We start from the raw sequence: 24,929 nt of genomic DNA, 5'->3' as shown, positions 1-24,929 counted from the left end.
ATAGACAAAGAAGACTTTTAAAAGTCAACAATGCAATCACATTTCAAGATTACACACAGTATTAGCTTTGTTAGCCACATAATTACAAGAGGAATGAATAATTCAAAGAGTAAAACTGTGAATTTTAAGCTTTTTAAAACAGGGTAGACCATATAATAGCAGCTTTTAACCTGCCATTAACACACTGCTGAGTGCTGTGGTAATGTCATGTAAAAACTCCAGCAATGCCTGTTTTCATCTGACAAAAAATGTAATTATGTTCTGCTGTGTAGTGAAATGAATTCAACCTGACTGACATTCACTTTAACTCCTGAGGTCTGGTTGTTTTGAAGCAGACAGAGTTATGTGATTGGACGGCCTGAATGTGGCTGTCAGTGATGGATTGGTACACGTGTTCTCAAGAGAGAAAATGTAACATCTATACTGAGTGTACATCACAGTGTGCCTTTGATTTATTTGACATGTCATGTTATGCCACACATGTACTGTACAGATTTATAGGTCTGTCAGAGAAAAAGACACCAACATGTCAATGTCCCAGTCCTGATGACAATATAACACATCTTTTGGAAATCCAACACATAAACTTGAAGTATGGTGTCAAAATGAAATACAGTGGAGTTTCTGGAGCATCCGAACATTTCAGTAAAAGATCTTATCATGATTTTACTTTATAATAAAATAAAAATGATCACAGTATATTTTCGCTTCATTTATGATTGAGTCAAACTTCATCTTCAACTCAAAATGCCAAAATCTAATGGAAATGAACGGCTTTGGCAAAGAAACAAAATCAATAGACCGTCTGCAGTGTGGGGACTATTTTAATGCAGGCTTCACAGATATGCAGACTTGTTTGTTTTTCCTATAACTGGTTGGATAAATTAAAGGTCGATGTCTTCAAAATGTCATTTCTCATTCTGGTGCCCCCGTCAGATTGGTTCGCCCCCGAGCCAACATCGTTGGCATAAAGTAGACACGTGTGTTGTGTATCACCACTGCTGAAAAAGCTAGAAAGGCTATATAAAAATAAGGCTAGAAATCAAAATAATAAAAAAAGAAACATGAGCAAAACAAGTGGCAACCTACAGGTCTGAAAAGTGAATCCAAGTGGGTAAAACCTGCACACTTCTTAATGGCCAGCGGGGGGCGACTGCACTAGTTGCAAAAAGAAAGTTGTGTATAAATCTATGAGAAAATTACCCTACTGCTCATACCCCAATTTATTTAGCTCAGTAAACATTTTCTAAAAAGTTTATGGCCACTAGTAATCCAGGGTTTGTTTTGTGGAAACAGCGTACAGTCCTTGTAGGTATGACCGTGTCTCTACAGACGTTGATGTAATTAGTAAAGCAATCAACCTGTCTGTCAATGTCCAAACTGTTCTCCTCTGTTTCCAGCAACGCATTCCGGACCGTACACTCAAAGCAGTCCTTTAGAGCAGTGACTCTCAACCTTTTTGAGTGGCGACCCCCAATTTAACATGCATGTTGTCTGCGACCCCCCCTCACTGAACAGAATTTCACACGCACAGTTCAGATCAAAAAAAGACACAAAATGACCCAAAAAATACATAAAATTAAGCGAAAAAGGACTCAAATTGACCAAAAAATGACCACAAAAATACACCAATTGACCAAAAAAGACACAAAATGATTTTAAAAAAAAGACACAAAATGACCAAAAAAAGACACAAAATTACACTTTAACACAGTGGAGACAGAGCTGACTTCCAAAATGATTTGGCGACCCCCAGAAATCATCTCGCGACCCCAATTAGGGTCTGGACCCCGAGGTTGAGAATAGCTGCTTTAGAGCCTCAGTAGCCTCTGGTGTCCATTTCCTGACTGTGAGTTTAGTTGTCGGCTGCCTCCACACACAGGGTTTGTAACAAGTCTCCAGGGCCCAGTATTTCAAAAGTGATCAGATAGTTTTATCCTGGTCGGATTGGATTAAATCTACATCTGATCTGAAAACTGGGTATTTCAAGACGGATCCAGATAATCCTGATCCTGAAGATCAGGATTCCGCTTCGGTAATCGAATCCTTCCTTGAATCCAGATAAAAGGCTGGATTTGGGTATTTCAAAACTTAAGGCAGATATCTGGACCAACTTGATACCAAAATTCCAGGATCACTCTGATCCCACCAGGTGGATTTCACTTAGATTGACAAAGTCTCAGCTCCACTTCTCCTAGATATTTTTTACTCAAGATGTACATTGCACTTAATCAAGTATTAGTGTTTTACTTTTAATAATTAAAGTAGCCTAATTGAAAGAAATTTCAAGCATAGTAAAATTTTCGACCCCACTTTCTGAAACTGAAGTCTGCTGTGTTGCCGATGATGTAACGCTAATAAACTCCGAACAGGTTGGTGTTAGTTTAAAGCGTTAAGGTATGATGTACGCCCGATTAGTTCCTTTATAAATTAAACCATAGACTAAAATTCATCAACAAAGCAGCTATTGCAGCTTAACACACAAGTCAATGAAGCCGAGTTAGCTACCGTTAGCACGGCCGCGTCTCAATTAGAGATCGCTGCGGCCTGGTTTTAATCAGGTGACATTCAAGAAGTTGGCTTGCATGATATGTTGGTTGCCGTTTGTATGGTCTTAAAACCGCTACACATTAGACAACGGTAAACATACACTTTGGACGTGAAAGTCGTGCTCCCTGCTCCTTTCGTCAGGTAGTCCCATCTGTTTCCATCCGGAGGCGGAGACATGACAAGATCTGGAAATCCATATCCGCCCAGATCGGCGTCACAGTCTGCCCTGCCAATGTTTTGAAATACTCAGATAAAGTCAGCAGGATCACCTTGATCCATGACTGAGAAAAGGAGGATTTCGTTATCCGGATTATCCTGATCCTGATCCTACACGTTTTGAAATACTGGGCCAAGAAAAACTAAGTTGTGATCTGATCTTCCAATTGGGGGCAAGGCAGTAGCTCTATACGCTTCTTGGACATTAGCATACAGCAGATCAAGGGTTTTATTTTCTCTGGTGGGACAAACTGTGTAAATCCAGTCAGGTGAGAGGAAAGGGAAAGATGATTGAAGTCTCCTGATATTATCAAGAATGCTTCTGGGTGTTTAGTCTGTATCCTAGCAACGAGGTCATGTAGAACTTCACATGGAACTTCAGCATTATTGTATTGTAAGTATTGTTATGATATGACTGAACTCCCTTGGTACATAATATGGTCTCATACTAACTGCCAATAATTCATTGCCTGGACAGCACATCTTCTCTTTGACAGTAACATGTGCAGGACTGCACCATCTCTGGTTGACAAATAAAGCCCCCACCTTTCTTCTTGCCACTAGCTTTAGCATCTCTGTCTGATCTTATGAGAGTGAAGCCAGGTAGATCCACATTGGAGTCTGAATTGTTTTGATTGAACCACATTTCAGTAAAACACAAGAGACTACACTCACAGTATACTTTCTGAGTCTTCACCAGTAAGAAAAAAGAGAAGAGAAAAAAGCAACTTTTTTCTCCCAGATTTGCCACTTTAATCTCGTAAACTTTTTTCTCAAAATATTATTTTCATATGTTTATTTTTTACACATTCTGGCAGTGTAATATCCTCCAATATTCTCTAGGGTTGAAATTTGGAAATTGCAAGTATTTCAATGAGTGCCCTATTAAGGGTTAAAGTGGTGAATCTGGGAGAAAAAAGTAGCTTTTTTCACACTTTTTTCTTGTAAATCTGCGACTTTTTTCGCGCAGATTTGCCACTTTAAATCTCTTAAATCTGCGACTTTTTTTCTAGTAAATTTGCAACTTTTTTCTCGAAATATTACCTGAAGTTACCAAATATTACCTGAAGTTACCAAATATTACCTGAAGTTACCAAATATAGTTTCCTGATAAAGGGTTAATAAGGATAGCCACTCCTCTTGCATTTGTGCTAAAGTTTGAAAGACATGAGATGCCCATGAAGGATATAATACTTTAGCGGCAGTTTTTTTAATATGTGTTTCTTGGAGGAAACATATATCAGCTTTGAGTGTACGTATATGCATACATCTTTTTAATAGGCTATTCATCCTCCTTACATTCCAGCTGATTAGAGTAACTCCACCATCACTGTGCTTACTAGGCCCTCTTAACACAATAATCTACAATGTAAAATAACTTATTACATGACCATGGCAAAGAGGATTGTGCAATAAACTTAAAAGAAAAAAGATGTGCTGAAACAAAGAGAACCCTAAACTGAACATGTGAACGCAAACCTACCAGCGGTGTTTCTGCTGTTCATTTTGAAATAAGGATGCACCATGCTAACCAAGCTAACTAGCCAGCTATTGTAGCATTAGCTCATAACTTTGCATCCATCTCCCTGACTCCACCCTCTCTTCCAAATATGGTCATTTCTGGTTCTAAAAAAAGATGTTCTAAAAGATGGCTGACTCAAGGATCTCAAGGATAAAACATTGTATTTGTATGTCCTTAAAAACTATTTTTAATTTGCAATTATTTAAGAGCATAGTAATTAAAGGACAGCTTTTATCTTCTCACAAACTGTTGGGGACACAGAGCAGAGCAGCTGCTACTAAGTGAAAAATATGGCGAATTATGTTGCAGAATCCATTTAGAGATTTATATATACTTGCTTGTGTGATCATTTTCAAGTTGATATCCCAGGTAAACGAGTGAATTTAGCTTCATGGGTTTTATTTTTTATACTTGTGTTTATGTGAAGCTGTTCAGTTGAATTGCAGGTTCGTGATTTCAGGAGTAAAGAGAGATGATGATTATAACACCAATGCACCGGTGTGGAATAACACAGTCAGCGCTGATGCTTTTTGAGCGCTGCGTGCTCGACAGAGGCATATAATGGTGGAAATGATGCAGAAGGAGTAAATTAATGTGGTTTCAACTCACAGGAAACCAGATGGTGGATACTCAGCCACAGGGCGGCCAGGAAGCTTTCTTTTCTACAGACCATATTTCTCACATTACCACCACAGTTTATATTTATTTACTGAATGTACTGGAGAAGTCCAATTTCTTCAGAAACACAGAAGTGATGAGTTCATTCATCATTTGCACTCTGCTTCAGGAGCAAATTTCACACAAGTCTATCAAATTCAGTAAGGTTTAGGAAAATGGTTTATCTTGTTGAATGGCTTTAATATTGTCACGTTTGTCTTCAGCAGTACTTCCCGCAGGCTTTACCAGCCAGCTGGACCAGCACTAACAAGCAAGAGATAATTCATATGGTACTCAACCTGAAGGGAGAAAAATTCAATTGGAAGTGGTGCTGCCTGTGTTTGGAGCTATGATGAATTATTGCCATCTACTGTATGTTTTCAGTGCTGCAACAGAACATTTTTTACATTTTTGATGCACCAGTTTCATAAGAAAAAGAAAAAACATCTTTCTTGCTCCGACAATTTTTATAAAACTTGGAATCCCATTCTTTCCCTAATTGAGTCTATTTCATCGTTAGATGATTAACATAGATGGTTCTAATTAAGATAAATTGATATAGCTTTTAAATGGCCAGTAATTGTTTTTAGCATACTGATTTGGTGGTCAAACTCTAGGCACAACATATACAAATTGTTATAGCTATTTTTTGTTTGTTTTTTCCAAGCATTCTGTATATCTCCTCTAAATGTCCCTTTTTATTTTATTTATTTATTTAGTATTATTATTATTTGTTTGGTTTTATGTGTATGTATATGTATATGTATGCATGTATGTATATATGTATATTTTTATTTTTCGTTTTTTATTATTGTTTATTTGGCTACTGTTCACCCCTCCTGTTTTTCTTTGAGGGGGAGAGAGTTGTATTTTCTCATTATCATTACTATTTATTGTTTTTTGCTTATTTTATGTGAATGTAACTCTCTGGTTCGGGGGGTGGGGGATTGTTCTAAAAGGGGGAAAAATGGGTGAATTGTACCTTTTCTGATTGAATATGTATTATGTCCTGACAACCCAATAAAGATATATATGAAAAAAAATCTTTCTTTTAATGAATATTTTTTTTAAAGTGCAACAAATGACAACTTTTTTCATAATTAATAACGTGTCAATTTTATGTTTGTCCTCCTTGAAATATTTTATACTTTTAAATGCTCAATTTGTATTTCTTTCTTCAGTTCATTCAGTCCCTATGAGATTGACATTATTTTTGAAAACTAGACACTGAAAATGTAAATAACTGTAATAAACCTCCGTTATGATACCCAAATAAAACAAAATAATGTACACAGTGACTGAGTAAGACTCATTGTCAGTTTTTTTTTTATTAAATGTGAGTTTGAAAAGCCAGAATACTGATTATTTATGCAGTTTTAATTGGATTATTAGTTATATACAAAGTGAAAAGCTGTAGTATGATGTATCATATTGACTGGTCTTTCCATCAGGACAGCACCATGATCAGTATCAACGTGTTTACAGTCATCAAACTAACATTTCATGCTCAGTCTTTAATTCCACATAAAGCAAACCCTGATTATTAGCACATGCTTACAAATCGCAAAAAAATTCAAGTAAAAATCGTAAAAACACGTATCTGTTTAAATCACTAGCTGCAATAATTTATAAACTCCCTCCCCTCCCATTATAGAAAATGATGCAGTTCAATATGCTCAGAATCAAATGTAGTTTCATCTGGAAGGCATCAGCAGAACTGAAATTTAGAAGAAGAAAAAAATGATTTTTTTATAATGATGAGCACAAAACATGTATTACTGAAACAAAGATCAGGAAAACTTACCTTCCAGCGGTTACCACACTCATTACACAGAACAAATGTGGTCATTGGCTCATCAGCACTGCGTGTCTGCACCTAAAACACACACGTAGGAGGTTTTGTTAGCTATAAACAATACATACATTACAGTACGAAGGAGGATGTGGAGATCTCAATTAATCTGAAACATAATCACTTACTCCTAATTGCTTAATGTAGGAGTATTACTCCACTCGTAATGGAATAAAGCCTGAACATTACAGACAGCCATTTCTCTGATGGATTATACCACATAATTCATAAAAACAGCTTTTTTTGTTTGTTTGTTTTGCTTTTGCCCACAAACAAGCAATAATTACTGTATCCATTGACTTCTCACTAATAACTCACAACACATTAATACAAAATATCACCATGGAAAAACCTCTCCTATTATAACCCACTCTCCCTGTGAATAAAGCCAGAGAATCACACTGATTTACAACAGAAATCCAGAATACACACTCATTTATTTCATACAGTGAAAGGTGTGAACTACAGGGGAGTAATGGGGGAGCGTGGCTCCTTTGATGAAAACATGATTTGTGAAATTTTGGGGGGCCTCTTACATATTGAAAGTGCGCTATTTTTACCATGCACTTCCATTTGTCTGTATCTTCATCACAATGGATCATGCAAAAAATTAAGTAATTATTGTTGTATGACTCATGCAAGAGGGTGAGTCATCCCTAATTCACTTTAATGGAGATACAGCATGCATAATATTTTTGAGGAATGGATCCTTGTAGGCAGCCTGTTGTTCTCCGTTTTTGATTTAATGCTCATGCTGTTTTTTCTATTTGACCTATTTGCGTCTTATTTGTGATGATACACTATTGTTAATCAGTCTGCAGAGGATCCTGTGTCCTGCTTTCTCTGTCTGCATTGTATCATTGTATATTACCCAAGTGCCTTTTTTTAGATGCCCACATAGTAAATAACACATGATAAAGTGTCCTCTATCTTAAAATCAAGCAGGCACAATTTACCAGACAGGCTGGAAAACCTTCTGCACATTGGTGCCCGACAACATGCAATAGAATAGAATAGAATAGAATAGAATATATCTTTATTGTCTGTTCAACAGAGCAGAAATTTGTCTTTCGACACGGCTATAAAAATTCATGCAAAACACACAACAATTACATGAAGTGAGATAAAACAACACTTCAGTAAAAACACAACATCAATAAAAAGAATGATGTGGGGTACAGTGTTACCGGCCACTATTTAGTATAGCGACTGCAGATGGTAGAAATGACTTTTTATAAATGTTTTTATGGGCCAGTGGGGTTCTGTATCTTCTGCCTGATGGCAGCAGAGAGGAGGAGTGATGCAACTGGTGCCCTATTTTTATTTTTTTGGCCCCAGGCCCTCAAACAGTCTGCCAGTGTACTGTAATGTTTGGTTTTGATATATATATTTGAGGTGCTGACATAAAGCAAGCAGGCCTACATGAGCTGTGAATGTTTTGTTTTTTTAAAAAGGGAGATCCCACTAAAGCCAAAAAAAAGTCCCTGTAGGTTTGTGTTCCCTTGTGTATTCATGTCTGCATATTCATGCACTGCAAAAAAAGAAAAGTTGGGTGAACTCAAAATTTCAAGGCAACAAACTTCGATAAAATTTTAAGTCGGACAATTGAACTAAATATTTTAAGTTTTGTTTTTGAGTTTGCTCAAGTCTGAATTTCTCTGGCACGATTGTAAAGCCGCTATAAATGTTAGCTAATGTTGTGACCACAATTTTGAGTTAGCATTGATACGCTAATGGCTACTCTTGTAGCTGTAACAAGCAGCGCCGCTAGCATCAGTTAGCCGCTAGCATCAGTTAGCCACTAGCTTTCGCTAATGACCAAATTTCACAACAAAGAAATAAGAGTTAGCAGAACTATTGTCCCTTGTTGTGAACCCCAACTTAAAGATATAAGTAACAACAACTCACCAACTTGTTTTTGAGCAGACAACTGGCTTCCTTTGTTGTACATAATAGCCCTAAATATCAATAATTTATATATTTCCAAGTTTTACCAAATTAAATCACTGTTTTAGGCCAAAAAATACAAGTTGGCTTTTTTGCAGTGTGGACAGTGTGTTTACCTGGTTGTAGGTGCAGTTCCTCTTCTTGCACTTGCCGCACTGCAGCAGGTCAGTGCTGGTGCCGCCAGTTTTGGCCATTTGATGCTCCCTGATGGCCTCCTGGGTGAGAACGTTCCTCAGCTGCTTCAGCTCGTCGCTGGCCATCTCCTAAAGACAGAGACATGACAAAATGGAACAAAGGGGACATAAAAAGAAACCTGAGCATCAGTGTGCAGCTGCAGTGATTTGTACCTCAGCAGACATGCTGGCGATGCGGCCCAGGTCGATGCTTCCTGCGAGGACGTTTCTGCGAAGCCCAGGGTTCTTCGGGTCCTTCAGGTTGCTGATGCGGCTCCGGACTCTGTTTTTATATTTCATATCTGTGGCCTTTATCTCCTGGTAGATATGTGGAACCGTACAGTCAAGGTAGAGATGCTCACAGTAATAATGCCAAATGGGATCTTTTGCAGAAGGATCATCACTGAGTGAACTACATATTATCATAAATTGCTAAAAAAGGGCGTCCCGGTGGCTCACACCGGTAGAGCGCTAACCATGTATGCCGTGTGCTGCGGCGGAGCCGGGTTCGAATCTGGCCTGAGCTCCCTTTGCCGCATGTCTTCCCCTCTATCACCCCCTTTCTATCTCTCACTATCAATAAAGCAACAAAATGCCAAAAAAATAATCTTTAAAAAATAAAAAAATAAATTGCTAAAAAAAAAATTAATACTTTATTGCAAGGCTTCTTACTTTCACAAACATAATCAGTCATTTTGTTTTCTTAACAATATTGTACCTTGCATTTTTTCCCCCTTTTTTTTCAAGGTATATATTCACAAAGTAAATAACAAAACATAGGGTAAACAGACAAACATATATACAAGGCAAACTGGTATTCCCCAAATGAGGATCTCCAAGAAAAGGAATAAACAACAAACTAACGACACACACACAAAAGAAATACTAAGATATACTAAAATAGACTAATGAGAAAATAAGGGGTGGTGCATGTATGCATGTTCATGAATCTGTGTGAGTGTGTATGCATGTGAGTGTTAGTGTTGGGGAGGGGACCATTTAGTTCATCTCCTTAATAAAATATTTCCACTGTTTTTACCAGCCTTTCTTTACAGTATAACTTATTCCAAATATGTATTTGTTCCCTATTTCTAAAAGTTAGTCTTTCCATTTCCTCTAAACTTTGTTCTGCTCTTAATTTTGGTGTATTTGATTGTTTCCATGCTGTTTAAATAAATACCTAACCAATGTTGTACCTACAAAGGCTCTTTAAACTCAAAAATGTTCTTTAGTATTTCCTTAACTCCTTCCCAGTATGTTGTTAATACTGGACATGTGAAAAGCATATGCATATAACTAGCCCCCTGTTCTCCGCATCTTCGGCAACATCCCTTGTCTAATCCGGGGAAGCATTTCTTGAGATTCTTAGGTGTAAAAAAAAAATCTCATGCACACTTTCCATGAAAGCTCCCTCCAATATTTTGATTGTGAGATTCTGAAGTTTTCACCTCATGCTCTTCTCCACTCTTATGTTGTTATGTTGATTTTTAAATCTTCTTCCCACTAAATTGCTAAATTGAAGGATATGATGTTCGATCTCTGCAGCCATGATGTCACAGTTAGTTCCAAAATCCTTGTAGTCATCTGTGGAGAGCAGAAAAACAAATTAACTATAATGACATTTATGTTGCTTATGTAACATAGTGCACCCAACCAGTCTGTTGTTATTGTATTTTACTTTCACAGCATATTAAGAGACTCACTGTCTGTGCGCAGGGCAGCTGCCAGCATCTCAATGCATTTGTCTCTGACGGTCTCTCCGGTAGCGAGGTGAGGGGGCAGCGGACCCCCGGGAGAGCTGAAGCCGGGTGACATGGGGCTGGTCGGGGTGGTGGGAGTTTTAGGGGCATCGGTTTTGCCCTTCCTGCAGAAAAGGACACATCAAAGCACAACAGAGCAGAGTGTGTGAAGTGTCACATCTGGTGTGTTTGGCCTGATGTGAATGGAAACTGAGCTCTGGCCCTGGGGTTGGAACCAGTATTTTTTGCTTAATTTTTGCATTAATTTGAATTTGTTAGACCTCATTAAGAAAACTAACACTGAAGCCCTATCCACATGTCAACTTCATTCCATTTATCATGTATTTGTGTCCAATTGGGGCAAATGGAACACACTGATGTATTATTACCTTATGAAGATTTTTAAGCAAAGGATTACTGATTTACACATCAAGTTAGTTCATTAAGGCCTCGGGGCAATCGCACCGAGCACTGGTCCCATACAGCAATAGCTGTAGGGACCAGAAAAACTGCCCAAAATTTTGCATTGAAATGAATGGGACGGCTGAGAAAAAATGAGCGAAAAAGAACAATAATTGGAGATTTTTAAACGTCTACTTCTCCGGCATAATTTCACCTAGAGACTCCATTTAAACTTTAAACAGTAGACACAAGTCTTGTGTATCGGTGTATTAATCCACGTTTCGATAGGTCATATAGTTTTTTATCAATCCCTGTGCAATGACCATGATCATTTTTGGAGAAATTCTGAGATTATAATGGGTGTGTATTGCACGGAATGTTCGTGTCACAGTGTGTGACATCATCGCCAGAGTGTAGAGGGAGAGAAGAAACTGTCAAAAAATAAATTTGAAAACTGCGCTCCAGGCCGCAAATTCCACTCTACAGAAATAATTTATACATAGAAACGTAGGAAAATATGTCTTCTCACTCACAATCCTCTGGTAAAGCTGTCAGAGTTAATTTTCTAGTTTAGATTTGTGCTTTTGGTGAGTTTTTCATCCTAAAACATCTGGTTGCTGCTGGAAGCAAGGCTAATTAATGAGCACCATGAGACTAAAGCAAAAAGTTGATGATTGATCCTCTGTACTTCAGCTAGATTGGACATAAAAATAATCTTGAGTATCATCAGCATACATTGTAAACCTGAACCAACAATGACTTGAATATTATTCATAAGTTACCTTTCCATGCTGTCGGTAGAGGGCTTCCTCTGTGGAGGTCCAGGCTGAGAAGTCTTGGAGCCATGAGACTCTCTTCTATAATATAAAGTCAACCGCATCAGCTTCATGCTTCTATTGAAACAAACCTGTGACACTTTAATAAATAAAATAAATATTTACCTTTCATCTGTTAGCTTCTTTGCTGGTGGTGAGCTGCTTTTCTTTGAATCAATGGATTCCCGTCTTTAATGAGTAACAAGACACTTTCAGTGAATCTGCTTTTATTGTTTATTTCATATTCAATTTCCAAGAATATGTGACATTTAAAGTAGCAGCCCTACCTGTCAGGCTTGGAGTCAGTTGATTGACGTTTCACAGGCTGGGCAGGCTTCGAGTCGCAGGAGTCCTTCCTGAAAGAAAAGAAAAAGAGCTGTGACCCTGACCCCAATAAAATGCACACTTGGGATTGTTTCGGACATAAAGCATGAAGCAATGTACAGTAGAATATAATTTTCCTGCTCCTGCACACCTGTGCTTTTCCTTTTTGACATCCAAACTGGGCTTTTTGGGAGGTGGGGGTTTTGAGTCAGATGAATCTTTCCTGACAAAAGGAAATATTTGTTTGATTCTAATACAAATCCACTGGCAGACATTCAAAGTACAAACAGCAAGCTCCTCATGCATGAAAACTGATTGAAGAAGCTCAGGTCAAAAGAAAATTTCCTGTGGGTCGTGTTAGATAGGACTTATATAACGTATGGTTATGTATCACAGCTTCACAAGCATTTTCACTCTCATGACTGGCCAACCTTTCTCTCTTGGCTTCATCTGAGTGTTTTTTATGCACTTTGCTTTCTGATGACTCTTTCCTGCAAAAAGAAAACAGTTTCAAAATATCGGGTTCTGGTCACTTTTTACAGTGAGTTACTTTACACCAGCTTTAAACAATGACGTGATTGATTTCCTTACAAATCAGGATATTTAAGCAATGAGAGGAGAATGAAGCATAATGCTTTATCTGACAAAGTTTATGCTTTTAAATCCTGTGTTAAATAATGTTCAATAAAAATTTAGATTCAAATCTTATCTGGATCTCACACAGTCCCAAACACTGTTATTCGGTATGCCAATTATGGCCACGTAAAAAGAAAAAACCTCTCATTTCCTTGAATTGACAGTTATACTTGTTTGAACTATTTCCACTTAAAATCTGCTCTTTAATGTTATAAACAGCTTATAATCACATGAATTCAGTTTGAGCTTAAAATCTGGTGTGGCGCCACATTGTGTGATCAGCAGAACTTCAAACTTTTATAAAGAAAAAAGGTTATCGTTAACAGCTCTACACACTTGTATGTATTATATTATGTCACAATGAAAACCAGAGACTACAGTCTGAGGTTACTGATCCTCCAGAGACAACAGCAAAGTCATTGTTCAAGGCAGAATAACTCCCAGAGCCCAGACCTGTCTTTCTTCACATGATCTGACGTCTTCTTCTGTGGTGCAGGTTTAGAGTCTGATGACTCCTTCCTGCGGTGGCAAACGACACAAGGATTCAATGCAGATCATTTTATTTTGAAAAAATCCTCTCAAGACACTCCAAGACAGTGACTACAGTAGTGTGCAGTAATGATCCAGACCTCTCCTTTTTCCCATCCAGTGAGGGACGCTTCAGTGGAGGAGGTGGGGGGTGGAGGTGAAGAGGAAGAGGAGGAAGAGGAGCGTTGGGGTCGGGAGGCTCTTTTCTAAATGAAAGAACACCTTTGAGCTGATCTGATGAGAGTGGATATTTTCAGCTAATATGAATTTAATGTGGTGCAGAGGGCATGCAGACCCTGACCTGAGTGGAGGAGGATGAAGGTGAAAAGGAAGAGGAGCAATTGGAGCATTTGGGTCCGGTGGAAATTTCCTGATGTGAAAATCAACATTTGTTTTCCACAGTTACCATTAAATTCTCACACTAAACTCACTCAAACATGCACAGAAGCACGCCTGACCTCTCTTTCTTTACTTCCAGTGATGGTCGCCTAGCCGGCGGAGAGGCGGGCTGAGGAGCGTGAGGACGAGGATGTCGGGAGGAAGAGTCTTTACCGTCCTTCCTGAACAAACGTCACAACAGTACAGATAAGAGCGCTGCAACTCAAGAGTCCCTGACGCTGTTAAATCCTTGTTTTAAAGACACACCTGACTGACTCATCACAGCATGCACCATGCACAGCAGGCTTCCTGTTAGGCCATGGGTCTGTTGTTTTAAGAGTGGGAACAAATGTCAGTGCATATGAGTGACTCAGAATAGTTAAGTCATGCAGTAACACTTGAACGCGTCATGCTCTTCAGCTCAGGAGACATTACAGTCCTGACCTGTCTTTTTTCAGGTCAACAGAGGGGCGTTTGATGGGCAGAGGAGGCCGAGGAGGCCGAGCAGGTCGAGGAGGAGACGGGAAGCGGGTTGGATACAGCACGCTGCTGTCTAACACTCCTCTCCTGAAATAAACAATTCAATCTGAGGCCCCGTTCACACGAGGACGGTCTGAACAGAAGACGCAAAAGTGGCGTCGCGTCTTCACTTTTTATTCCGCGTTTAGACGAGCGTTTTCGGGAGGAAATCTGCTGCATACGGTCACGCAAAAGTGTGTGAAATTGGATTGTATGCAGCCAGGCGGCATCACTTAAAGCCATAAGAGCATCTTTGGGCATGCAGAAGTTTTCACGCCACAAATTTTCATCAGCTACTCCTTCCACAAAGTTCTCCACCATCACTAGATCTCCCAGGTCTCGTTCACAGCCGCCTGGCTCGCCTTTGAATTGAATTGCTGCATCCAAAATGTGATGGAGGTAATTACAGATCCTTCTCTGTTCACTAATACTATCTGTACATATCCTGTACATTTGGTGGAAAGACTCCTGTAAGTTTATTAGAGCTGCCAGAGCAGCTTGAAGGTCCGACGCATGGAAATAATCCCACGTTTGTTTATTTCCTGTACTGGAGCATGTATGTGACGTAAACACATACGTGACGTGAGCAGATCAGATCAGAGTTTTGTGTCTTGTCAGTGTAGACGACACGCTACGGCGGAGCGTATTTAACTTTTCCACTTTGGAAGGTGGTTTCAAATTTTTGCGTCTTTAAGCCCCAAAACGCCGTCACCGTCTAAACGAAAGGCACTTCCGATAAAATATTTTTCACCCGCGAGCGTCCTCGTGTGAACGGGGCCTCAAGCTCTGATGTTTCTTTGATGTTTCTGATGTGTAATAATCAGTTTCTGAGCCACCTCTGCCTCACCTTTCAAATATTGGTTTGTGAACATCAGCAGGTTTCTCTCTCTGGGGTTCAGGTTTCTCTCGATGCGGCGAGTACATCGGCCTCTCGTGTCTGCTTTCTTCTCTGTGTTTGTCCTTCTTCATGTCATCATAGCTGTGCTTCTTTAGCTCCTCTGGCTGTTTTTCCTTTTCAACTTCGTCAGTGTGTCTCATCTTCTTTGGTTCCCATGGCGCTCTTTCCTTCCGTGGTTCTGGCTTGTGTTTGTCACTCTGCAGGTCTTCTTCATGCTTCTGTTTCTTGTTATCAATTTCCACTTGGACGTCCTCTGCATGTGTTTGTTTTTTCAGTTCTTGTGAATGCTTGTCTTTTCTGATTTCTTGGGGATGTTTCTCATTTTGGGGCTCTTCCAGGTGCTTTTCATCCATGGGGTCGTCTGCGTGGATCTTTTTGTTTTTGTGTTCGTCATAATGTTTTTCTTTTTTGTTTCTATCGGGGTGTTTTTTGTCAGGATCTGAGTCGTGTTTGGGGTTGACATCCAGTCTCCTGTGACTAACAGAAACAAAGGAAGTATGATCTTTACCTCAGTTCAAGAGCCTGAAAACATTTACCAGTTTCACTTACAGCAGGTTTGTTGTAATGCAATTTAGGCTCCATTCAGCCCATTTGATAAACTGGTCGGCTCTTGGTCTCATAAAATGTATCTTCCATTATCTTTAATGGATATGGAAAAAAACCAGCAAACAGCAGGCAACTGGGGCTGAAATACTGGGTTATTGACCAGGAACATGTAATTCTGGACCTCCACTCACCCCCCTCCCCTACAGTAATACATCCAGTCTGAATGGGGCATTAACAAAGGAATTCATTGCTTCGGATAAAAACTTTATGTGAAAAGAAATTGAAGGTCATTATGCCTTTCATAGCCTTTTTATAACTCTCTCTGCTCTGTGTCTCAGAGGGGGGCTGCACTTGCAAAAACAAGACTACCTTGAAAAATAACCAAATTAAAACCTCAGTAACAGAATCGTCCATCATTACGTCTGAGCAGACTTTAAAGGAACACTATGCAGAAACTGTTTGTCAACACAAACACACATAGAGTACCACGCGTCATTCTCTGAAGACCACGTCCACCGGGGGGGAAACAATCCATCTCCCTCCATTAACTTTGTATTGAAAGAAGGAGCCTCCTTGACAATGTCGTCCACTAGCCAAAAAATGAAAACGGTCAAGAGCTGCTGTGTGGTGAAATGCATTACCAACGAGTTAAAGAACCCAGAACTACATTTTTTTTAAACTGACGAACCAGAAAACTGAAGTTTTAAGAGGACACAATGGATATTATAATGGATATTAGCAAACATTAGATAGTTAGCTAAGAGCAAACTTGTAGCAAGTTAGAGTGCGAAAATAATCATTTTATTTGTTTAAATTAGGGCCAGGACTTTAACGCGTTAATTAAGATTAATTAATTACAAAAATTACAAAAATTAATGCATTAAAAAAATTGACGCATTTTAATCGCACGTATTTTTGCACAGCGGAACGTTTCTCACTGGATGAGTTTCAGGAGGACCGATTATACTGGAGCACCAACTAGCATTGATGAGTTCAGACAACAACAAACCACAGTGAACATGAAGGAAGAAGCTGATGAGACCTTTGGTTGGCCCCGTGGATGATGGGACATTTAGTTACTAAAAACCAACGGATGGAAGCGTCCATAAGAGCATGGTTGTGTTGCTAGGCAACAAGGAATTTGCATATCACACATAGCACGTCGAGCCTCAAGTATCACCTCAATGCTAAACATATAGCAGCTAGCGGCTAAATATGCTATTGCTACACTTGAAAAATTGCACTGGTCTGTTGGACTTAAACAAAAATAAACAATATTTTTGTTGCTTAAGCTTATGTATTCAGTCATTATTCAATGGTATACTAAAAACCCATGTGAAAAAAACTACTTCTTACTGTTTATATGCGATTAAAATGTGATTAATTAATTACAAAGCCTCTAATTAATTAGATTTTTTTTTTTATCGAGTCCCGGCCCTAGTTTAAATCTAATAGTTCTAGCTAGAAACGGACATTTTGTTAGTGTTTCAGCCCATGGTTGTCTAAAAGTTACCATTAAAGTGTCAGTTTGCACAGTTTTCCCTGTTGTACCTGCTGATGTCCCACATCTGTATACGTCTGTGTCATCTTCCGTCCTCTGAAGAGTTTTTTTCAGGTTGGAAGTTTATTAAAACTTAGTTCTGGGTTCTTTAACACAGCAGTTTTGAACATTTTTCTGTCTTTTCCTAGCAGACAAATTGACATGGAGGCTCCAAGGAGGATGGTTTGTTTTCCCTCCTGATGGGGGCGGGGCTTAAATGTGCTCCGTCTCTACTCAAACTTGGCCCTTCCTGTTCAAATTTGCTTGTGTTTTAGAACGAGCTTAGTGCACTTAGCGTTTCACCTCATTATATTTGTGCTAGAAAATACTTTTATTTACAAAAGAGGGGGCCTGCAGAACCACTGTCCTAACCTGAGCAGACTAATACCAATGAAAGCACATGCACACTACACACTCATAACTCACTTTGCTGTCAAAACACACAAACTCATTGAAAATCTTACATAAAACAGCACTTGTGGATTCTTTTAAATTCTAATCATAAAACAGTGTCCTTGTGCTGAATTTGAATGACGTAAATTCACCTACAGCTGTTATCGGGTAGAAAACTGTTGTGATTTAAAAGCTTCCTTGGCAAAGAAACAAACAAATTATTCACATACTAATTTCCTCCTGGATAGGCGGCTGCAGTGCAACACCTGACACTTCCCTTCAGCTTTTAATTTCTTGAGTGGTTTTGCAGAGAGCTGCTGGGTTCGATATTTATATACACATGCAGTAGTTGAAAAAACTGGTATATTACACAAACATGTAGAAATACTGTATGTTTATGTTCATTTTTAGCTTAACCCATAAGAACCCAGAGCCAGTTATCCTTAAAGGAAAGTTATGGGGGATATACCACCATTTCTGATGTGTTTTCAAAAACACTATCCCTAAATGTCAAAGATCTGTGATGTGACATAAACATTACATTGGGCGCTTATAGTATTTATGTTTATAATATTTATGTTTATAATATTTAGTATTTTAAAATTTAAAAAAACTAGACACAAATGTGCCTTTTTCTCTGCATCTCCACAACATCTATCAAAATTGTGACATTATTAGTTCTGTTTAACAACAAATTATTTTTTCGATTTGTTTTTAAGTAGCATAATAATAATAAATCGATAATAAATAAATACAAATAGCCATGTGTCTTTTTGCTTATCAAAATTGTGACTTTAATTTGTTCAGGAAATATGGTCAAAACAAGTTAAATGCAATACAGGACACCCTATTAATGGATTAGAATTGTTAAATGGGTTTAAACTTAGCCTAGTAACAAAAAATAGAAGATTTAATGTGTTTGTTACACGGGTGTCACCATGGGTTCTTATGGGTTAAACTAAAACCGGACTCTGTTTGCTTCATTTCGTCTCTGCTTTTGTGTTACATGTCATGTTTCTGTGCAGCAGCTGTGCAGTACTGACCTGCTCTGAGTCTCAGAGGGGGGGCTGTTTGGAGACACTGCTGGTTTGCTGGAGTCCAAACCGTTCTTCATTTCTGAAGCTTTCTCAGAGTCTGTGTGAGTGTTTGAAGGAGGGGATCATATCAGCAACTCATGCAACTCATTGATGTAATTATTGCACAAACAACTATTAGAACTGCTCAGTTAATCAAGCAAATACCCAGAAGTCTTTTCCAGTCTTTAATGAGGACTTTTGCCAAGGCAATGACTTCCTCGTCTGTGCAGTGCTTCCTGATACCGTTCACAGACATGCCGATCCTCGTTTCCTAAAAACAAACATACATAAATGCGCATTGTGAGCTTAAATAATCATGCTGTGTTCTTGTAATGTTGCTTTAAGACTGAGATTTAATTAAGGGAACATATTCAGATTCAGATTTGACTTTATTAATCCCACAGTGGGGAAATTTCTTTGTTACAGCTGCAAAGTTACACACAATTTTTAAGATAAAGATAAAAAATAAACAATCTAAGAAAAGACATTTAACAAAATACAAAATATGCAATAATAATAATAATATACTATATACAATTTAGTGCAAATTAAGTGGAGAAATGTGCAGAGTGCAGATTATATGCAAAAATGTTCAGGTTGTGTTGGTGTTGTACAGTCTTATGGCAGCTGAAATTGTGCTTATTTTCAAGTTTATACTTGTATTTTGGGTTTCTATGACCACAAGTTTACATGCTTTTTGTTGATGTTTACATTTTTCTCTTTGAATTTACCTGTATTCACCCTCTGTCTGAAATTCTCCACATAAGTTTCTGAATACAGTATTTATATAGCACTTAATCTTACTTTATAATTAAAAAAATGACTTGGAAATCTCACTTTTTACAATATGGGACCTTCATTTGGTTAAAAAGCAATGAGATAGTAAAATGGTACTTCAACATAACATATAATGGACAATATACTGGAGCATACTTGGAGAAGTTTGAGTGTCATATTGAAACTTTTCAGTTCCCTCAGCAGGTCCATGGCGCCCTCCTGCACACATAAAAACAGTCAACAGTCATTTAGAGTTTTAACCTACAAATCTGGAATGGGTTCATTTACAATGTAAGAAGCAGATCGGATCGAATGCCGATGTGAACATTTTAAAAAGAAACCACAAACCGATAAGGAAGCAGAAACACTTTCACTTCTGTATTTTTGTGAAAGTGTTCATCAGCATTTTAGACATATACACACATTTCTAGAATATATCAGGATATGCGTTACATGTTAATAGCTTTAATAAATGGTTTAACAGTGGTTGCATGACTTCTACATTGTCGTTTACAGTCAATAACTGTGCAAGAGCGCCATTATACAACGTCCTGCTGGCAGCGCGTCACAACACACCCACAGAGACACGCACAGGCGCGCGCGACCTTGTCCACAGGCAGCGTTGTTTACTTTCTGTTGCGTGACTCACTGTACAGCACGAAAACCAGCAAAAACAATGCAAAAAAAAGTTGCGTTAAGTTAAGGAAACTAATCCCACACAGCGCTGCACACTCTGAGAGCTGACCGTCCCGCGAGCCAAATGTGTGCAAACCCGCCAACACCTGTCGATCATTTGTTACAGTGCACGCGGGCTCGTGTTACAAATGTGCACACTCTACAAACACACCGAGTCATTAGAAATCAAAGTTAGCGTAAATCAGCAAGAAATCACAATGAGAAGAGACATTCGCGGGCCTTCTGCACAGCACGAGGTGGCAGGACAGCGCGCCACCTGCGGGTGTCAAAATATGGTCTCACCGTGTTATTTCGAGACACCATCTTGTCCAGTTTTTTTGCAATCCGAATGAGATCTTCCTCTCGCGTCATCGCTGCATTTACTCGACTGAAGGCGAGGCAATAGGGTTGATTAGATACTTATTTTTTTAAAACCGTGAAATTAGGTCAGGGGGGAGAAAAAAAAGTTTGGGTCCTCTGCAGATCTGACTTTACGCACGGCGCACGCTCCATTCAGTCCAGAGGCGTGTCCTGCTGCAGGATCCCAGCTGACCTGCTGCACGACATATGACAACAACTAAATATAGACAGTGAAGTGGACACATGGCACAACACAAATATCTCATTTTTCAAGTTGTTAAAAGGTCTCTCGAATAGTCACTCTTTTAATACTTCCTCTTTTTATACTGTTAAAGCTGCATCCGTGATCTGAGATCTTACATGCTCTGTATTCTTATCTGTAGTCTGTAGTCTTATCTGTGCTTTGGTTGCTCCATCACCTGTTATTTGCACAGCAGTGCCAGCTGTTGCCATGCCTAAGTTCAGCCTGACACTGGATCACACTTTACTACTTGCTTGTTACTTTACCCACAACTCCAGCACTAGGCAACAAACATGTATTATGCATGTTAAAGCCACTGGAGTTTGTACTCTCCAGATATGTAGTGAGCATCCAGAATTGCTACTTTCATTAATAAAAGAATAAAAGTTTTCCTGTTGAAACTTGTTGAAATTTGTTTATACGTGTTTGCCACCAGAGGGTACTGTTATTCAAGTCTACAAGTCTCAACATAGCAGCAAAATTGATGAGATCCTTTTGTAAGAATTTCCTGTTGAACTAAAAACACTGACCTTCTTTACTGCATGAAAATATGATACATTTTGCAACACAGCTTTTCTGGACTCATAATAAGATTATATCAGCTTTTTTCTGTGTTCTTTTTCTTGTTTGCAGAAACATAAACATTAATTGGCCACTTCATTAGGTACAGTGTGATGCAATCTAGCACAACAGCTCTGCATGAATTCTACTTTTCCAAAGCTTGTTTTCTTTGTTTCTGTTGGCACTGTCAGAAAGGAAATAATTATATTATTATTAATTTATGTTTATTATTGAGGCCATAGTGCTGCTGGCGCTGTTGTTCTTGAGTGCATTATTTTTCACAGGTGTTTCTAATATTCTGACCTTCTCTTGTATGTAAATGGGGTATAATGTAGTCCAGTTGAACACAATTGCAAACATCAACCTCATTAATTAAAAAAGTAGTTAGATTTAGTTCTTGTAAAGGAAAGATTTATGACAAGGCATGTGCACATCTCATAGAAAATAAAAATAAAACAATTAAGATCAAATAGCATAAGATCGGTATGAAATAAGATAATCAAAGTTAAAATGCAGTGTAAGAAATTAATAATAAAAGGCAGCAGCTAAAAGAAAAGTGTTTATGAGTTGCAGCAGACCTGCAGTTTTCTGTGAGTCTGATCCACATATATGGCATTATATTTTTCTAGTGTCATATATATCTTCATTCTGTTAGAGATACCATTGAATCCAATAATTGTTTACTATATGCAGTGCATTTCTATTGATTTATTCTTAATGCATAAAAAGAGGCTTAACCCTTTATCAGGCAAAGAACTATATTTGGTAACTTCAGGTAATATTTTTAAAGAAAATAGTTGCAAATTTACTAGATTAAAGTGGCAAATCTGTGCAAAAAAAATTGCAGATTTACGAGAAAAAGGTGGGAAAAAAGCAACTTATTTTTTTTCTTACCTTTACCAACTTTTTAAATATTACCTGAAGTTACTAAATATAGTTCTTTGCCTGATAAAGGGTTAAAGGGGCTGAGTGGTAGTGGGAGTAGAGAGGGGTTTGAGTGTTAAGTAAAATAAACATGCTTTTTAAGACATTTCTAAAATAAATAAATAAATAAAGATTGTGCAAGTGTACCTAGTGGCCAGTGAGTGAATTGCAACAGTATGACTGTTGACACTGTGAGGGGGGTTTTTTAAAAACTGCAGAGACACCCAGCATTTGAAGTGACACTAAATCATCCTAATATTAGACTGGAATGATATTATTTAAAATGACTTGACCCTGTAATTGCACGAGTCTGTGCTGCTCACAGTCTTCCTTTGAGTCTTGTGGTGTACACAGTGAGTTAGCTGAGGTCAGTTAAACAAACATTCACAGAATTAAATTACTTGAGATTACTCGAGCAAGTGCTTTCTACAAGGTCCTTTGTATCCTTGTAAAAATGTGTTTATATATCATCTCTGACAACTTCTTGGAAGCAATCACTTACAGCCTGTTTTCATAGCAAATCTCTTCCAGGGGAAACACGCTCCCAGCACCGAGAGGCATGAAGGCCTACTCCCACAGTCTACTGGGAACGGAGGCCCGCTACACTTCAGATCTTAGAGACGTCCCTGCTGCTGGATGTCTCCACAGTTGTGGGAAGCGAGGACAAGCAAGTCGTGACAGTTTGTTTTTGAAGTAAGATCAAATATCAGCGGGATGAAGGTTTTTTGCGGTTTTAATTGGTTTGGATTTCTCTGTCTAGAAACGTACTCAGAGTTTATACGGACAGTTTATGTAGACAGCAATGCTCCCTAACATAATTGTATATCATTACAGAACAGTATTGGCTGGAAAATTTAAACGTCTGCCCTAAAGGTAAAGTGTGTAACAGTGGGCTCAAATTTAAAACCCCAAAATATGCACGTCCCATTAATCTGAGAGCAAACGGTGACGCTCGTTTGTAGTGCAGGGATTTGAAGATAGCTGTGTTAATGACGGCAGGTGAAAGTACAGTCTGAAAGCTTGTCTTGAGCAAAGAGTATTATCTCTTTACAACGCTCTTACACAACAGGCTGAATGTGTGACCCCGTCCGCCTGCCTCCGCCTGGAGACGGCAGAGTGTCTGGCAGGTGGATGTTGGTGCTGGGCCAACTGCAGAAGTGGGACAGCTTCCCGTGAGGTAAGAGAGGATGAAGGTCAAGAGGAAGAACCAGTGATCAAGATCAACATCCTCTAAACTCTGGATACTAAACCCTTTTGGCTTGGGGCTGGAACCAAGAAGCAGAGGGTGAAGAAAAAGAGCTGCTCCCCCTCCTGCAACCTCCGACCTCTTTCCCAGACAAAATAAATTGTCTTAACTCTTCAATCTTAAGAAAAGTACTTTTTCTACCTTGTTCCCAAACCATCAAATTCAGCTGATACACAAAATATTATAAAACTTTAAACCTGCAAAAGAGCAGGAGAAATAAGCTGCAATTTCACTTTTCTCTTTTAGCTCTGTTTAGGAGCGACATGACCCCAAAATAAACAGATTTTAAACGGAACAAAAGAATGCCAGAATAACTACAAAATGATATCTGATTTTGAATTGAAGTTTTTCAAAGAATTCAGGCTTTGTCAGACCTGTGCACAAGATGATAAGCAAACAAGTTTTAAAATGTTCTTTTTCTGAATGGAGTTGGGATTGATCAGAGCTTCTACCTTATCAAGGGAAAGGTACATATAGAAAACCACAAAGATGAACCTGGTCTCACAGAAATCCGTGAAATAGCCACGGATTTCGCTTAACTCAAAATCCGTGGAATAGCCACGGAATCGCTCAAATTTCCATGAAACTGACACGGATTTCGCTACAATGCAAGTTAAAGACAGTCATATCCCATGGCCATCCCTTGGATATTTGTTCCTATTGGTTTGTTCCAAGTCACGTGACTTTCAAGGTTCCGGCGGTCAGAACAAAAAACATGGCGGACAGTTCTCTCATTTTTAGTGAAAAAAATAATATTTTGACTTTGTTTCTGCATAAAAATGGATTTTGATCACATTTCTAGCGAGAAATATATGTTTTATTTTCTAAATATTCACTCAGTGAATGTACATAATCACTTTGTGGTGAAGATCTCGGCAGAAAAATATGACTGTCATTAACTTGCATTGTAGCGAAATCCGTGTCAGTTTCACGGAAATTTGAGCGATTCCGTGGCTATTCCATGGATTTTGAGTTAAGCGAAATCCGTGGCTATTTCACGGATTTCTGTGAGACCATGTTGATAAAGATTGTTTGGTATAGGAAAAGGTCCCAGGTGTTTTGTGCAACCGGCGGATCTCCCTTCTCCTTGAAAGACTGTTGGCTCTGCGTGGTTACATAACTGCATCTGTGTGCATTCCCATACGCTGCACTGAAGTACCCTGAGCCTCTGCTGCTGGGTTTGAGAGTCTATCATTAGCCTCTGGGGTCTGACCACATCAAGTCATATCTTGTCTTTGCTTGTGAGTGTGTCGGAAAGTTAAAGGCCTACTGTGTCGGTCGAGCAGACAGACAGACAGACAGACAGACAGACAGACAGACAGAGGGAACATCCACCAGTCTTCTTTCCTCTCTGCACCTTGCCCAGCGCTGGTGTCTCTGCCAGTCACAGACCAGAGACGCCAGGCCTGGGCAATTATGGCAATTTTTGGATGA

At 38.8% G+C, this 24,929-nt stretch overlaps 1 protein-coding gene across 5 annotated transcripts; it reads right to left on the bottom strand.

Annotated features, from left to right (window-relative positions):
• Positions 1 to 6,243: 6,243 nt before the first annotated feature.
• tcea3 (transcription elongation factor A (SII), 3) lies at positions 6,244 to 20,690 on the bottom strand. 5 transcript variants are annotated; one of them, XM_059338380.1, is made up of 17 exons: positions 20,467 to 20,690; positions 19,645 to 19,707; positions 18,877 to 18,982; positions 18,679 to 18,769; positions 15,106 to 15,633; positions 13,287 to 13,352; positions 12,629 to 12,688; positions 12,349 to 12,420; positions 12,161 to 12,229; positions 12,000 to 12,062; positions 11,841 to 11,915; positions 10,621 to 10,781; positions 10,446 to 10,501; positions 9,092 to 9,247; positions 8,861 to 9,007; positions 6,750 to 6,821; positions 6,244 to 6,662 (listed from the first exon to the last, which is right to left on the bottom strand). In XM_059338380.1, the coding sequence occupies exons 1-17, from the start codon at positions 20,533 to 20,535 to the stop codon at positions 6,654 to 6,656; spliced, it is 1,863 nt and encodes a 620-aa protein (XP_059194363.1). In that variant the 5' UTR covers positions 20,536 to 20,690; the 3' UTR covers positions 6,244 to 6,653. The 5 variants fall into 5 exon arrangements, with proteins under 5 accessions (XP_059194363.1, XP_059194364.1, XP_059194365.1 ...); XM_059338381.1 differs by lacking the exon at positions 20,467 to 20,690 and adding an exon at positions 20,081 to 20,446; XM_059338382.1 differs by lacking the exons at positions 12,629 to 12,688; positions 13,287 to 13,352.
• Positions 20,691 to 24,929: the final 4,239 nt, after the last annotated feature.

Source organism: Centropristis striata, chromosome 8 (genome assembly GCF_030273125.1).
Source record: "Centropristis striata isolate RG_2023a ecotype Rhode Island chromosome 8, C.striata_1.0, whole genome shotgun sequence".
In the NCBI taxonomy this organism is placed as follows: Eukaryota; Metazoa; Chordata; class Actinopteri; order Perciformes; family Serranidae; genus Centropristis; species Centropristis striata.
This window is presented reverse-complemented; position numbering and strand designations above follow the sequence as displayed.

Excerpts from the sequence above, each read along its gene's own strand:
- tcea3 (XM_059338380.1), bottom strand. The coding sequence starts at position 20,535 with ATGACGCGAGAGGAAGATCTCATTCGGATTGCAAAAAAACTGGACAAG. Across the intron at positions 11,916-11,999 it reads AAGAAGCTAACAGATGAAAG|AAGAGAGTCTCATGGCTCCA; the intron begins GTAAATATTTAT and ends TTTATATTATAG. Across the intron at positions 6,822-8,860 it reads GGAACTGCACCTACAACCAG|GTGCAGACACGCAGTGCTGA; the intron begins GTAAACACACTG and ends TGTGTGTTTTAG.